At 40.2% G+C, this 14,773-nt stretch overlaps 1 protein-coding gene across 3 annotated transcripts in view; it reads left to right on the top strand.

Moving 5' to 3' along the window:
* Nucleotides 1-2,063: 2,063 nt before the first annotated feature.
* The window catches only part of LOC149816601 (Protein kinase superfamily protein), a 122,010-nt gene continuing 109,300 nt past the window's right edge, over nt 2,064-14,773 (top strand). For 2 of the 3 annotated variants that reach the window (XM_089988120.1, XM_089988119.1), the window contains exons 1-2: nt 2,064-2,337; nt 2,457-2,540. In XM_089988120.1, the coding sequence (XP_089844246.1) occupies nt 2,146-2,337; nt 2,457-2,540 (276 nt within the window). In that variant the 5' untranslated portion in view covers nt 2,064-2,145. Of the gene's footprint in view, nt 2,338-2,456; nt 2,541-14,773 lie in introns of those variants that run through there. The other variant, XM_089988121.1, reaches the window with a different exon arrangement.

Below are 14,773 nucleotides of genomic sequence, written 5' to 3'. Positions count from 1 at the left end.
ACAAAATACACAAAAAAGGAGATAACAAATATACACAAAAAATGAGTACACTATTGAGTAAGTTATGTTATTGTACTATTTGTTTGAGGTTTTTATTTGCTAAATATGTGTTCGACGTAGAATTGTGCAACATAAAGTCCTTTTCCTACATGTAAAAAATTCAAATAACTCAGTGCCCATTGGCCCAGTTGAAAGAAACTAAGAGTCGCAACATAAATCTAGTGTAACGTCGTTGTGCACGTGAAAATTTGTTTATAAGTATACAAAATTGTGTAAAAACATACCTTGTCAATATCAAGAAAATGATACAAGTCGTTGCTCACCAAACAATCATTTGTCTCACCACGTTGCCCTTTAGTTGCGACCATTTGCTATGAATAGATAAGGTTTACCCGTTATTTTTTATTAATTAGTGGTAAAACAGTATAAACATTGATGTTATAACTCACAGAGTAATACGGGGCACGATAAAGGGTTTTCGACAAGTTGTCTATTTCCCTATCCTCGTTCTCAAACACTTGGAGTCTTTCTATGAATCTTACTAGAGATTACATAGTAAATCCAATGTGGTAACAAAAAAGCAAACAAAATTATGTATAAACTAACAATATAATGTGCAAAACAAACACTTACATCACTTGCCAAGAGAGTTATTTATCAAACTCATATTCTTTCGGCTCTGAGGTACTCCTTTCTATAGCTTTTTATGTCTCATTAACTTGTTCTTAACAATAAAATAAATTATATACGATTAATATCAAATACACACACATGATTCAGGATATTGCTTATACCTCATGTACGATTGGTTATTCCTTGCTCTTCAAAACTTGGGGCCCTTTGAATCTCTTTCTTTTGTAAGAGCATGTATGGCTATACATCTCGAGCTACCTATGTATATACACACACATAAAGAAGCAATTAATGAAAAAGATAGGATATACATATAAAGAAGCAATTAATTAAAACATACTCGATATACATAAAAAAAAACAATTTATCAAACAACACTGAATATATACATACTTTATTCATAGTGCTGCCTGTTATACCCAACGTCACTATATACATTACACTTGTATGACACCCTCTATTAAACTTAGGTAGCCTTGTTTTATGAACCACTTTTGGTGGTTAGACAACTATAAGAGTATGCAAAGTGATCTATGAGACATTATCTGCCATCGAGAAGAATGAATATTGATTATATACAATTCGATACGATTTAACATTGAATCACTTATCGCAGTAATCCTCTGATAGGTTGCCCATATACAAAATGCATGTGATCACATGTTCGCAAGGAATCCCGTTAACATGCCACTATTCACGAGAGCACAAACTGTAACCGTAAGATTAGTAGCGAGCTTTGTACGATTGTCGGAGACACTGCACTACTTGCACATGTATTTGTTGTGCATTTTTCCTTAATTTCTCTAGTTTTTTTTTACCTTAGGCACCACAACGCCTATCAGATGCTGTCTCACAATCTTTATTTTCTCAAGCAGTTTCATTAGTATGAGACAAAACTTTTCAATAAGTAGAATTAGGGGCTTGTCACATATGACGAGAATCTATGAATTAAAGATTTCCGCTATATTAGATGTTAAGTAGCTACATCTTTTTGCTTAAAAGTGATACCTCAATGTTTTGGATCCACATAAGTGACAATATAATTGTATACGTCTGTGCTTTATTCTTTAACTTTGTCAAGAAAGTAATTGCATTTTTGTTTCGTGTCTGCTTACCAATGAAACTTTGAAGAGCAATCAATGATTATATAAACATTCTTTCTGATCATTAAACCTTTTTTCCAAAATTAATTTTTGATCGTTTGAGTATGTCAAAAGCCATTGAAATTGTTCAAAATCAGGTTTTTAGTTACCCAAAATTTTATTTTCTTATGAGATTTTTTCTTGCTTCCAAAATTACTCTAAACTTGCAAACTTAACCAAATTTACTTGATTTGGTCGGTAGGGAGCATGTATTTGACAAGTCCTAAGGCGTTGCCTAAAATTCCTGCCTTTTCATTTCCCCTCCTAGCTTGTCCCTTCTTAGCTCTACTGCGATTAGTGGGTTCCTCCCTCTCTCTTCACATTTCCTTCATTCCTTCCCGTTTCTCTACTCGGTGTCTGAAAGGAGGGAATGTGGAGGAGATGGGTTCGAGCTCTTCCGTCAAACCCCATGAGTCGGCGTTTCTACGCCATCGCCAGCGCTTCCACCGTCGGAATCATCGTCGTCGCAAACTCCAACATTCTTCACTCATCCTCCGTCTCTTCAGATGGAATTAAGTCAGGCTGCAGTGGAGTCCTTCGTTCCTCTCGTGCGATCTTCACTGTGAGCTGATTCTCCGATTTCAACCTTTTCGTTTCTCACCTTTTTTTTCTGGTTTCTTATCTCGAAGTAGGTTATTTTCTGATACTTTCCGCTCTTACGGTTCGGAAATTTGGCTGCAGTTCGCTTGCAATGTGATCGATTATAAGTATTCCATGATGGGGATGTTGGCGGGTTCGGACGAGTATCGACGGAAATTATCAGAAGTATGCGACCTCGTCCTCGATCGCTTTTGTTCTTGTTCTATGCATATTTCTCGATCAAATTCTTATGTGAAGAACAGAAAAGTGGTTGTCTATTGGTTGTTGCTTGCTCCTTTCCTTTTTCTGTTTTTAATCCCCTGAGCCTATAGAATAGCTGATATAGTTTATTCTCCCACCATGCTTAAAACCTCACAATTCGTTGTAATATCTGTTATCATTCTTTCGGACAGTTTTTTAAATGTTGTTGTTGATCGTTTACTGAGATATGAATTTGCCCGGGTATGGGACCTGTTCCGAGGGGAGTTTTTGATGTGTGAAGAAAAAAATATTTTCTCTTTCAGAAAGAAAAAAGGAGATTCTTCTCTGAATATAAATGCATGAATATGGTTCATACTTGGCCACGTTAATTGTTAGTAATGTGGCATTGTACATGTGCGGCATTCAAAATTTATCTTTATGATACATGTGGATGTACCTCAGTATGTTCTAAGCCATCGTTTTCACCTTACCACAAAATTTTTCTCTTGATGTCTTATCTTTCTCTTTTGATTTCAAGATCAAATTCACTAGAAATATTTTGCTCCATGTATTCAATTATGTGCTGAAACATTAGTGTCGCATATTTTAGCTTCTTGCTGCTCAACATTTCCTTCTGTTAGAAGAAACTTTCCTCCTTTCATTTACTTGAACTGATCCTGTCCGCTGCCAATTTGTTATATTATGCAATCCACAATTGAAACGAAGCAAACCACAAGATAAAAAGAAGAAAAGAACAAGAGAAGATATGAGATTTACGTGGTTCGACACTCTGGCCTATGTCCACGGGTGAAGGAGAAAAAATCCACTAGCAAGATGCGAGGAAATACAATGGTGAGATAAAAATTCTCATACTCTACTCTCAAAGGAGGCTGCTATATATATAACGAAGGACATAAAACCCTAACCATTACAAAAAAATTACAAAAGTGGACATGTCTCTAATGCAGGGGCTCTGCCTCCACACTCCTGGAGAGGTTTGTGGTGGACTCTAGTCTCGGGCCTAACAGTCCAATCCCTCTACCGCCAAAACCAACCTCATTGAAAATTTACATTGTATGATGATGTGGACCCAGCTGAATAAGACCCAGATCCAAGCCCTTGAAGTCATGGGACCCACCCTAGAGGGACACCTCATCATGCCAACATTAAAAAACTAGCGGGGCCCACGTGTGGGACGCCCCCTCCTATTTTTAGAGGTCAAGACTCAATGGGACCTACCCTTGGGAGCCCCAACCTATTTTTGGAGACCATGAAAATCGTGTAGTCCTCTTAAAGGCTCTCCCTAAAAATGGTCAAGAGGAAGTCCAAGGGTTGAACCTATTTTTGGAGGTAGACCCTATTTTAAGGGTTGGTCCAAATAGGCTTACCCAAAGTTAGCCTATGCTCTCAAGGTGTTAACTAGAATTAGGCTTTCTCTATTTAATTTTGATTGTAAATTGTGTACGCTTTAAGAGTCCTCCCTAGGCCTATATATAGGGACTCATTTTGTAGTGTGAAGGCATGAAAGAAATCAGGTTTGATCCCTCCCTCAAAATCGTCTCTCTCTCTCTCTCTCTTTTTATTGCGAGTCCCTAACCCCTAGACTTGTCTCTCTCCCTCTCTCTCTTTTTATTGCGAGTCCCTAACCCCTAGACTTGTCTCTCTCCCTCTCTCTCTCTAAGGGCTAGTCCCTTCAGTCTTGGGCTTGGGCTTGGGCGAGTTGATCCTTGGTGGGTTTGTTCTTCCAAGTAAACCAAGGCTGCAATTTGGGCCCAACCAAACCGGTGCAGTCAACATCAACAATGACAGTCTCGACCCTCTCAAGCCCAAACCATGGAACTCTGACCTTCCCCAAATGAACCAAGACTGGAGCATACCATCACCCACTCAGCCCAACCTCAGTAAGTCGTCCCAGACCTTGCTTTAACTCCAAACCATGTTTAGAAACCCCTAAACCCAAATCAGCCCAAAACAAAATTCCTGACAGAACCAGTTTTTCGTCAGACTTAGAAAAATCACCCAACCCAAACCATAAAGCCTCTGGGTCTGAAATTTTGACCCAGCCTTTCTTAGGATATCTATTTTCAACCCTCAAAAAATCCTGATTTATTGATTCTCTATTATGAGAAATTGATTTTCCAAACTGGGTCTACCTGAATCAAAACCCAGTATGCTTGTAGAAAACCCTGAAAACCTGTGGCTTGACCTAGCTGCATCTCCCAAAATACTAACCCCCTGACCCTGATTCTTTAACCCTATCTAGTCCAAGGTGTCTAGAAACTTCCCTTAAAGTTTGAAATTTTTTTGTGGCGCCGTTTGGGCATAGTGAACTTTCTACTGAAACCTCTAAAAAAACAGAACCCTGTTACCTGAATTTGACTTTGACTTAGACCTTGACCTTAACCTAGCCCACCTAAACCCATAAAATCCCTAACCTAGACCCAGCCACACATCAACTTGTGTCAGAGCAAACCTACCTATGCCTACCAAGAAGAACCATGACCAACCTTCTGAGATGAATTTCAAAACATTCACCAAGTTCGTGGAAGGCACCAACACGAAAATTGGAGGTGTCGAAAACCGATTTGACACCTTCGAGACCAGCCTAGTCAACATCATCACCATGCTGCATCAACTCCATACCACTATCCAATTCGCCACCCAACACCTGCAAGTCAACCTTGGAGACGAAGGCGAAGACTCTAATGAGGAGCATGAGGATTGAGAGGAGGAGGATGTACGCGAATCAATTCTTCGACTACACTCGAACGAGCGTGTAACCGACTCAAGAATGCTTCTTCCTCGCTCCCTTAAAATTCGTTTTCCTATTTTTTCGGGGAAAGACCCCATGATTGGTTTTACAAGGCAAAACAATACTATGTAAACCAAACAATACCCAGCGAAAATAGGATAGGTTGCGCCGTTGCTCACCTCGAAGGTGAAGCGCTTAGGTGGTACTGTTGGCGCGAACAACACCACATAATCCCCACTTGATTAGAGTTTGAAAGAGAACTCTTGAAGATGCTTGGACCCTCTCCATATATCAATCATAATTTGGAGATGAAAAATCTGAAACAAAAAGGGTCCATACAAGAATATCAAGTGAAGTTCGAAGATCTAAGCATATGTGTAGAGATTGGTCCAAACTCGCCTTGATCAACACGTTTATGGGAGGACTCAAAGAAAAGATTCGAGTTGAGCTTATGGCTCTAACCCTAGACGTTGGAAGAGTGCTATGTGAAGGCACGACTAGTTGAAGAAAGGTGGAAAAGATCTAGCAACACCAAAAGGCCTACTCGACCTCCTGATAGGCCGGAATCACACACCCAAGTCAAGGAAGAGGGTGCCAAGCCCAAATTCAGACCCCCCTGTCAAGATCGAATTTGTGTGCAAATCCCAAATGGTGGATCGACGTAGCAAGGGGCTATGCTATAATTGTGACGAGAAGTGGAGCCTAGGGCACAAGTTCAAGTCCCTAAAAATGTACCTTATTTGCGAGAGTGAAGAGAAAATTGAGGACGAACCGGTCTAAACTTTGGGAGAACCAGAGGGGGAATTGGGCCAAGGACTTGGAATCTCCTTCCACGTCCTTGCCGGAGTGTTCATTTCAAACTCCATGCGTGTTAAGGGAAGGATGTACCAACAACAAGTTGAGCTGCTGGTCGACACTGGATCAACCCACAATTTTGTGCAGGAAGATCTTGTGTCGATTCTTGGATGCCACGTCAAGGAGATGCCCATGTTCAGTGTGATGGTGGGAAATGTCAGCCACCTTAAGTGTGCCAATGTCTGCCCCGAAGTGAATTTGGACCTCCAAAGATCCAGCTTCGAGGTAGACCTCTATATGGTGCCAATAAAGGGTGCCGATGTAGTACTAGGGATGAGTTGGCTTTGATCCCTAGGAAGAGTCCAATAGAATTTTGGCAAGATGAAGATGAGTTTCGAGAAAGGCAAAAAGGCCTAATGCTTCGAGGCCCATAAGCATGAGGGTGGTGATGAGATAGGCTCGGAGGAGGCTCTCAAAATCATTAGAGCCACTCGGCTAGCTTTGCTATGCATGGTCCAAGCCACAGAGCAATCGAGGGATGACGAAGTTGAAGCGGTCCATCCCAAGATGAAACAAGTGCTAGAAGAGTTCGACAATGTGTTCGTGGAACCAACATCCTTACCTCCCTGACGGTTCCAAGATCACCATATCACCCTCAATTCGGGTGCGAGACCCGTAAGTGTTAGACCTTACCATTATGCACACTCTCAGAAGGATGAAATAAAAAGATTAATTTGGGAGATGCATGATATGTTAGAATATGGGTGCTTCTTATATATATATATATGTCAAAATACACACACACACACATATATGTATATATGTATGTATGCATATTTTTAAGATTGTAATATGTTTTACCCTCTAGGGGTATTTTGGTCTTTTGACCCTTGTAATAGGAACCGCCCATTAGGGGCTAAACTATTTTTTTTGTGTTTGCCTTTTGTTATATTGTCAAGGGCATTATCCTCCTTGACAATATAACTGTTAGGGGTTCCCCAACGGCTAGGGGTGGGCATCGTGCCACCTCGGCTTGGCCTGGGCCGGTTTAGAGCCCTTTGTGGTTATATTTTTTTATATTTTGTGTGTTAGCCCTTTGTGGATTTGTGTATTTTGCCCATAAGTGGCTTTTGTGATTGTGCACCCAGCAACCCTTTAGTGGCATTGTATTTGTGCACACCTTGTTTTATTACATGGTATCAAGGCGATCACAATTTTTATCTTGGTGAAGCTTGTTCGTGTGGACGTGAGATCATGGACTCGTATTGTCCAAAAGAACTCCGCTTCCATTCTCTCCTTTCCCTCTTTATCTCTCTATCTTTCTCTTTCTTTTCTTGTTTCTACGAAGGATGAACGATAAGTGATTGTCACCATGCCTATGAGACTCAATGACAAACTATATGATGTAGGCATCCATAGTGATACATAAAATTTGAGAAAAGGGTCTATGGAGCTTGGTGGACAGATCCAAAAATGAACCAAAGCTTATGCTTACCAAGAATGAAAACGACAAAGAAGTAGCAGTTCAAGGAGAATAAATGAACAAAGCCATTGTCGACTACGAAAATAGATGGAAGGGGTAGAAGATGGGTCATTCCAAAATCATGGGATGACTCATTAATAGCGTTGAAATAAAAAATACTCTAGTTTGACAAAATTTGAGTATGCTAGTGATGCTTCGAAGTATCTCCAAGATATGTATTATCTAAAGGGATATAGCCCATGTATGTAACCTCCAAAAGAAAGTGAGGACCATGACCCAAGGATATATGAGAGTAAGAGAATATTACAATGCTCTTTCTCTCATTTGGGATGAATTAGCTCTCCTAGAGCCCAAGTGGCATAGTCCAGAGCTTCGTGAAAAACAAATCAACAAAGAGCATTTTTATCACTTTGTAAATGGGCTTCGACCTGAATTTGAAGGGACTAAATCGGCCTTTCTTGATAGAGAAAGTGTTTCTTCCATAGTTGAAACTCTAGAAGAACTGGCTATGAAAGAAAATATATTTAAGAAATCCTCATTTATCAAATATGAAAAATTGATGCTTGCTATGTCAAGAAAATCACATAAGGACTTACAAGCCTCCTGGAGGCAAGGAGCTCAAATGATTATGCAAGAAGCTCAAATGACTATGAATACAAGAAGAGTAGTAAAATAATGTCATTTTTGTAATGAGCCGTGTCACATAAAGCCATTTTGCTCAAAGAGGAGAAGAGAAGACTGAAGAGATGAAAAGGAAGTGGCTTCTATGGGGCCATCTAGCGAGAACGATGGTGTAGATGAAGGCTAAAAAAATGTGTCACTTGCTCAACTCATGGAAGTTCTCCAACCACTATTCAAGGCTCAAACTTCTTCTCTTACCAATGCGGCCGTCTCAACATGCATGAACCCTGATAAGAATTCTTGAACTTTTGATTCCGGTGCTTAGTTTCACATGACTCCTAATGGGTCCATGCTACTATCCAAATATCACATTAACCCCAATGATTTTTATGTTTCAAATGCCGATGGAACATCTTTGAAAATCAAAAGTTTTAAAACTTTGAAAAACTCTTCTAAAATTAACCAAAATTTGTATATCCCAAACATTAGAGTATTACCTAAACTAAATTTAAATCTCCTATCCATTTCTCAAATAACTGACCATGGACGTAAGGTCACTTTTTCATCTAATGATTGCTTGTTATAGGATCTCTAATCCGAGAAGTCGTTTGGGTGATGCCATAGAAGAGGGGATCTCTACTATATAAACAATTTAAAACTATTCAATCAAGTTTTTTGTAATTTTGTTGAAAAGAAAGATAATGAAAATTGGCATCGGAGATTAGCACATCCAAGTATGTCAAAAATGTATTTATTCCCTTTTCTTGAAAATTGTATTAAAAGAGATTTGATTTGTGAAGATTGTATTCTCCAAAAAATGAAATCTCTACCTTTTGGACCTAAACATTTAATATCTAAAGAAACATTTAAGACATTCAGATGTATGGGGACCGACACCAATTATGTCTAAAGGAAGAGTTTCTTATTATGTTATATTTGTGGATGATGGATTATATTAGGCATATTTAGACTAAAATCCGAAGTATTTGATTGTTTTAAATTTTTTTATAGTTATATCAAAAATCAATTTAAAACCTCCATTAAAATATTTAGATTTGATTCCGAAGGGATATTTCTATCAAATGATTTTAAAAATTACCTTGATCAACAATGGATTATTTATCAAAGATTTTGCCCCTACATCCCACAACAAAATGGGTTAGCCGAAAAAAACATCAGCACATTATTGAAACCACTAGGACTTCTAATATCCAAAATGTTCCTAAAAGGTTTTGGATCGAAGCAACTTTTACAATGGTCTATTTGATTCATAGAATGCCTTCTATAATTCTTGAAAATATCTCCTATTGAAAAACTATTTAAAATCCTTCTCGATTATAAAAGATTAAGAATCTTTCGTTGTAAATGTTTTGTCCTTTCTAACAAAAATGATAAACTTTCCGCCAAAGTCATTCCTTGTGTTTTCTTAAGCTATGCCGAAAACCAAAAAGGATTTAGGTGTTATTATATTGAAAAGGACAAACTTTATGTTTCAAGAAATGTAACTTTTCTTTAAAGGGAAAATGATTTTGGAGCAATTGAGTCTAAGAAACCATGTGAGTACTCTTTTTTACTCGATTTTTGTTGATGATCATGTAAATGAAAGTAATGATATTCATGATATGCATGAGAGTGACAATGATTACACTCATGATGCTCATGAAAGTGATATTCCTATTATTGAACCTCACAATAAAATACAAATTTATTCTAGTCATACTCGAGACCATCCACGCCATGTGCATTAGAGAGGTATTCCAAAGCCAAGGCATGGATCAATCCTGTGTTAGAAGATCTATGAGAATATCCTAAGCACCTAGTAGGTTCGTATCCTATGAGTCATTTGAACCCAATTATTGAGCTTGTCTTATGACCATTCACTCATATGTTGAACCATTCTCTTATAGTGAAGCCAAAAATCACCATGAATGAATTGAAGTCATGAATAATGAATTAGAAGCTATGTCACATAGGTGCGGGTGCGGATGTGGCGATGCAGCACTTTAAAAAAATTTGGGTGTAGGGGTGCGGGGAGAATATATACATATATATATATATAAATATTTTTAATAGTTTTAAGTTAACACTATGTCTATTTGTGTGCATTTATGTATTTATATATATAATATAGATAAAAATGTTATTGATTAGGGTTAACTGAATCTACTTTTGGATAGAAATGGACCTCAATGCGGTTGACTTCACCTAACACAAAGGATGCTATGTCCAAGTGTCGCACCCGCCTGGGGTGCGATGCCCTGTTAGAAGAGTCCGTGTGACATAGATTAGAAACTTTAGAAAAAGGCTAAAACCTAGGAGATTCAATCCTTACATATAGGAAAGAAAACCATAGGGTGTAGCTGGGTGTACAAAATAAAAACCAAAATTGATGGAACACTGACCACATTTAGAACCAATGTTGTAAGTATCGTACCATATCATACAATACACATCATTACTTTTGGGTGTGTATCCTACCCGTATCAAGTGCATCGTACAATACAGGGTGTTGACACGCTAGAGGTTATCAACGCAAAAATGAAGAAAGATGATGTATAACCTCTGAAAGACCCAACTTTGTATCGCCAAATGATTGGCACCCTAACTTACCTTTCTATTACTCGTCCTGATATTGCTCATGCTATTCATATTGCTAGTCAATTCCAGCATTCTCCCACTACATTACATTCCAGCCGAATATTGTCCCTGTCCTGTACATATGAGTGTTGTAATGAGGATAGTTAAATATGTTAAAAATACCATTAATCATGGTTTATTTTTATTATCTTCATTCCCATTAGATGTAAATGCATATTCTGATTCTGATTGAAGAGGATATGTAAATGATTGTCGCTTAATCCCCAAAATTTGTATTTTTGTAGGTGATTCCTTGATATCTTAGAGATGCAAAAAACAACAAAAGGTGTCCCTGTCCTCTATAAAAGCCGAATATCGTGCATGACCACGACAACTTCTGAAATGGTGTGGTTGCGACAATTACTAGAAGACTTGGGAGTTTACAACCCTCAAGATTATGCTGTGATAACAAGAGTGTCGTTTATATTGCAAGCAATCATACATTTTATGAGCCAATAAAGCATATTGAATTGAATTTCCATTATGTCCATGAAGAATTCCTGAAGAAGACCATCACTTTACCATAGGTACTATCGAGTATCAACTGACTTTCTTTACTAAGGCGTTGCCCTCTCCCAGATTCCACTTTCTTCTTGGCAAACTCTCGGTTGTGATTATGTGAGTTTGAGGAGGATGTTAGAATATGGGTGCTCCTTATATATATGTCCAAATACATATATATGTATATTTTTAAGACCCTAAGCTTACAGGGGAGTAGTTGCCTATGCCTAGCTGTTTTACCCTCTAGGGGTATTTTGGTCTTTTGACTCTTGTAATAGGAACCACCCATTAGGGGCTAAACTATTTTTTTTCCTTTTTATTTTCTTCTTTATTTTTTTGTTTGCCTTTTGTTATATTGTTAAGGGCATTATTGTCCTTGACAATATAACTATTGGGGGCTCCCCAACAACTAGAATTCTAGCCATTGGGAGCTCCCAACAACTATATTGGGAACTTTTCACTCCCCCTTCTGTGTATAAATATGGGACCTTGAGTCCCTTGTATTCTATGCATTTTGTGTGCATTTTTATCATAAATAAATGTTATATATTTTTGTATTTTGTGTGTTAGCCCTTTGTGGCTTTGTGTATTTTGCCCATAAGTGGCTTTTGTGATTGTGCACCTTCTAGCCCTTTAGTGGCATTGTATTTGTGTATACCTTGTTTCATTACATGATAGTGGGGTAATACGACTAGGTTCCAGCCCCTACTCATCACCGGTCTCGTTGGTAAGGAAGAAGGAAGGATAACACCAGGCAATTTTGTGTTGATTACCGCTCTCTCTGAGGTAACCTCAAAAGACAAACATCCAATTTCAGTCATTATTGAGTTGCATGGGGCCCGACTATTCACAAAGATTGTTTTTAGAGCGGGGTACCGTCATATTTAGATGGCGAAAGACCGCATTTAGGACTCATTGCAGCCAATTTGAATTTCTCGTAATGCCTTTCGGGTTAACAAATGCTCCCACCATTTCCCAAAGAGTCATGAACGATGTCTTCCGGCCAATGCTTAGAAAGTTTATCCTCGTGTTCTTCGATAACATACTTGTCTATAGTCCAACGTGGGAAGAACATCTAGAGCAGGGTTACCAGAAGCGCCTAGCTAAAAGGGGAAGCGCGCTTCCCCGAAGCGCGAAACGTCACGCTTCCGAAGCGTGGGGGGAAGCATCCCCCTTTTTTGGGAAGCGCGCTTCCCTTTAATGGGGGACACGTTTCCCTTTAATGGGGGACGTGCTTCCCTTTAATGGGAAGCACGCTTCCCCCTCGCTTCCCCTATTTTTTTCAATTTTTTTTGTATTTTTTATTTTATTTTTTTATTTTTTCGCTTTCCCCTCGCTTCCGAGACGCTTCCTAGGTCGCTTCCGAGACGCTTCCTAGGTCGCTTCCGAGACACTTCCCGAATCGGTCCTAAGTGGTCCCACGCTTCCTCGCTTCCTAAAATTTTGAAAGTGCCTCGCTTCCCGCTCTCGCTTCCTCAACTGGCAACCATGATCTAGAGCATGTTAGAGTAGTCCTACGTACCTTAAAGGAGCATCAATTTGTGGTGAAACGATTCAAGTGCAGCTCTAGACAACCCTTGCGTGTCCTACTTTGGCCATATTGTGGATGAGCGAGGTGTTAGCGCGGACACTGAGAAAATAGAGGCAATGCTCTCTTGACCTAAGCCCGCCTCCATCAAGGCTTTGTGAGGGTTCCTTGGACTCACCGGGTACTATAGAAGGTTTGTGCGAAACTACAGAGCCATTGCTGCCCTCTTAACGACAATGTCCAAGAAAAACTTGGAGGGAGCCGAGCTCGCTTTCGAAAAACTCAAGCGAGACATATGCGAGGCCCCAGTGCTTGCTCTGTTCGAGTTCTCCAACGTATTCATTGTGGAAACCGATGTGTGTGACATCAGGATTGAAGCCATATTAATGCAAGGTCACCCACTAGCTTTCATCAACAAGAGCCTCGCCAATTGAGGCTCTATCGACATATAAGGAGGTGCTCACAATTATACTGGGCCTCGAGAAATGGAGGGCCTACCTGCTCGGAAGGCACTTCGTGGTCCGCACAAACCATAAAAGCCTTAAGTTTTCATGGAGCAACACATCTCGACCCCGTTTCTACAGAAGTAGGTCGCCAAGATGATGGGGTATAACTTTGAGCTCCAGTACAAGAAAAGCTCCGAGAACTATGTCACGATGCTCTCTCTCGGCTAATGAAAGAAGCAAGAATCAAGAAGACCAGACCCTTGCCTAGTGGACTAGGCAATTCTTAAGGAGGAAGGGATGATGTAGACCAAGCTCCAAGCCCTTGAAGTCATGGGACCCACCCTAGGGGCGCCACCTAATCAGGCCAGCAATAAATAACTAGTGGGGACCACCTGTGGGACACCCCCTCCTATTAATGGAGGTCAAGACTAGAGTTACCAGTCGAGGAAGCGGGAGCAGGAAGCGATACGGGAAGCGGGAAGCGATACGGGAAGCGGGAGCGGGAAGCGAGGCACTTTCAAAAATTTAGGAAGCGGGGAAGCGTGGGACCACTTAGAAGAAAATTCCGAACCGTCTCGGAAGCGACCTAGGAAGCGAACCGGAAGCGAAAAAGGAAAAAATGGGGAAGCGTGCTTCCCATAAATGGGAAGCGCGTTTCCCATAAAAGGGAAACACGCTTCCCATAAAAGGGGGACACTTCTCCTCACGCTTCGGAAGCGCGACGTTTCGCGCTTCCGAAGCACGCTTCCCCTTTTACCTAGGCGCTTCCGGTAACTCTGTTCAAGACTCAGTGGGACTCACCCCTTGGGAGCCCCAACCTATTTTTTGGAGACCATGAAAATCCTGTAGCCCTCTTGAGGCTCTCCCTAAAAATGGTCAAGAGAGAGTCGAAGAGCTGAACCTATTTTTGGAGGTAGACCTTAATTTTAGGGTTGTTCCAAGTAAGCTTACCCAAAGTTAGCCTATGCTCTCAAGGTGTTAACTAGAATTAGGCTTTCTCTATTTAATTTTGATTGTAATTGTGTAGGCTTTAAAAGCCCTCCCTAGGCCTATATAGGGCCTCATTTTGTAGTGTGAAGGCATGAAAGAAATCAGATTTGATCCCTCCCTCAAAATTGTTTCTCTCTCTCTCTCTCTAGATGACGTCCCTCTCTAAGGATGCCTCTCTCTCTAGCTCGAGTCTCTTGACTCGTGTCTCTCTCTCTATTGCGAGTCCCTACCCCCCTAGATTCATCTCTCTCTCTCTCTCTCTCTCTCTTTCTCTCTTTCTAAGGGCTAGTCCTTTCACTCTTGGGCGAGTTGATCCTTGGTGGGTCTGCTCTTCCAAGTGAACCAAGGATGCAACCTAGGCCCAACCAACCGGTGCAGTCAACATCAACAACGGCGGTGTCGACCCTCTCAAGCCTAAACCGTGGAGCTCTGCCCTTCCCCAACTGCTCTAAGACTGGAGCAGAC

Source organism: Nuphar pumila, chromosome 14, assembly GCF_984573655.1.
Source record: "Nuphar pumila chromosome 14, dmNupPumi1.hap1.1, whole genome shotgun sequence".
NCBI lineage: Eukaryota > Viridiplantae > Streptophyta > Magnoliopsida > Nymphaeales > Nymphaeaceae > Nuphar > Nuphar pumila.
Note: the sequence above shows the minus strand (reverse complement) of the source record. Positions and strands in the feature narration are given on the sequence as shown.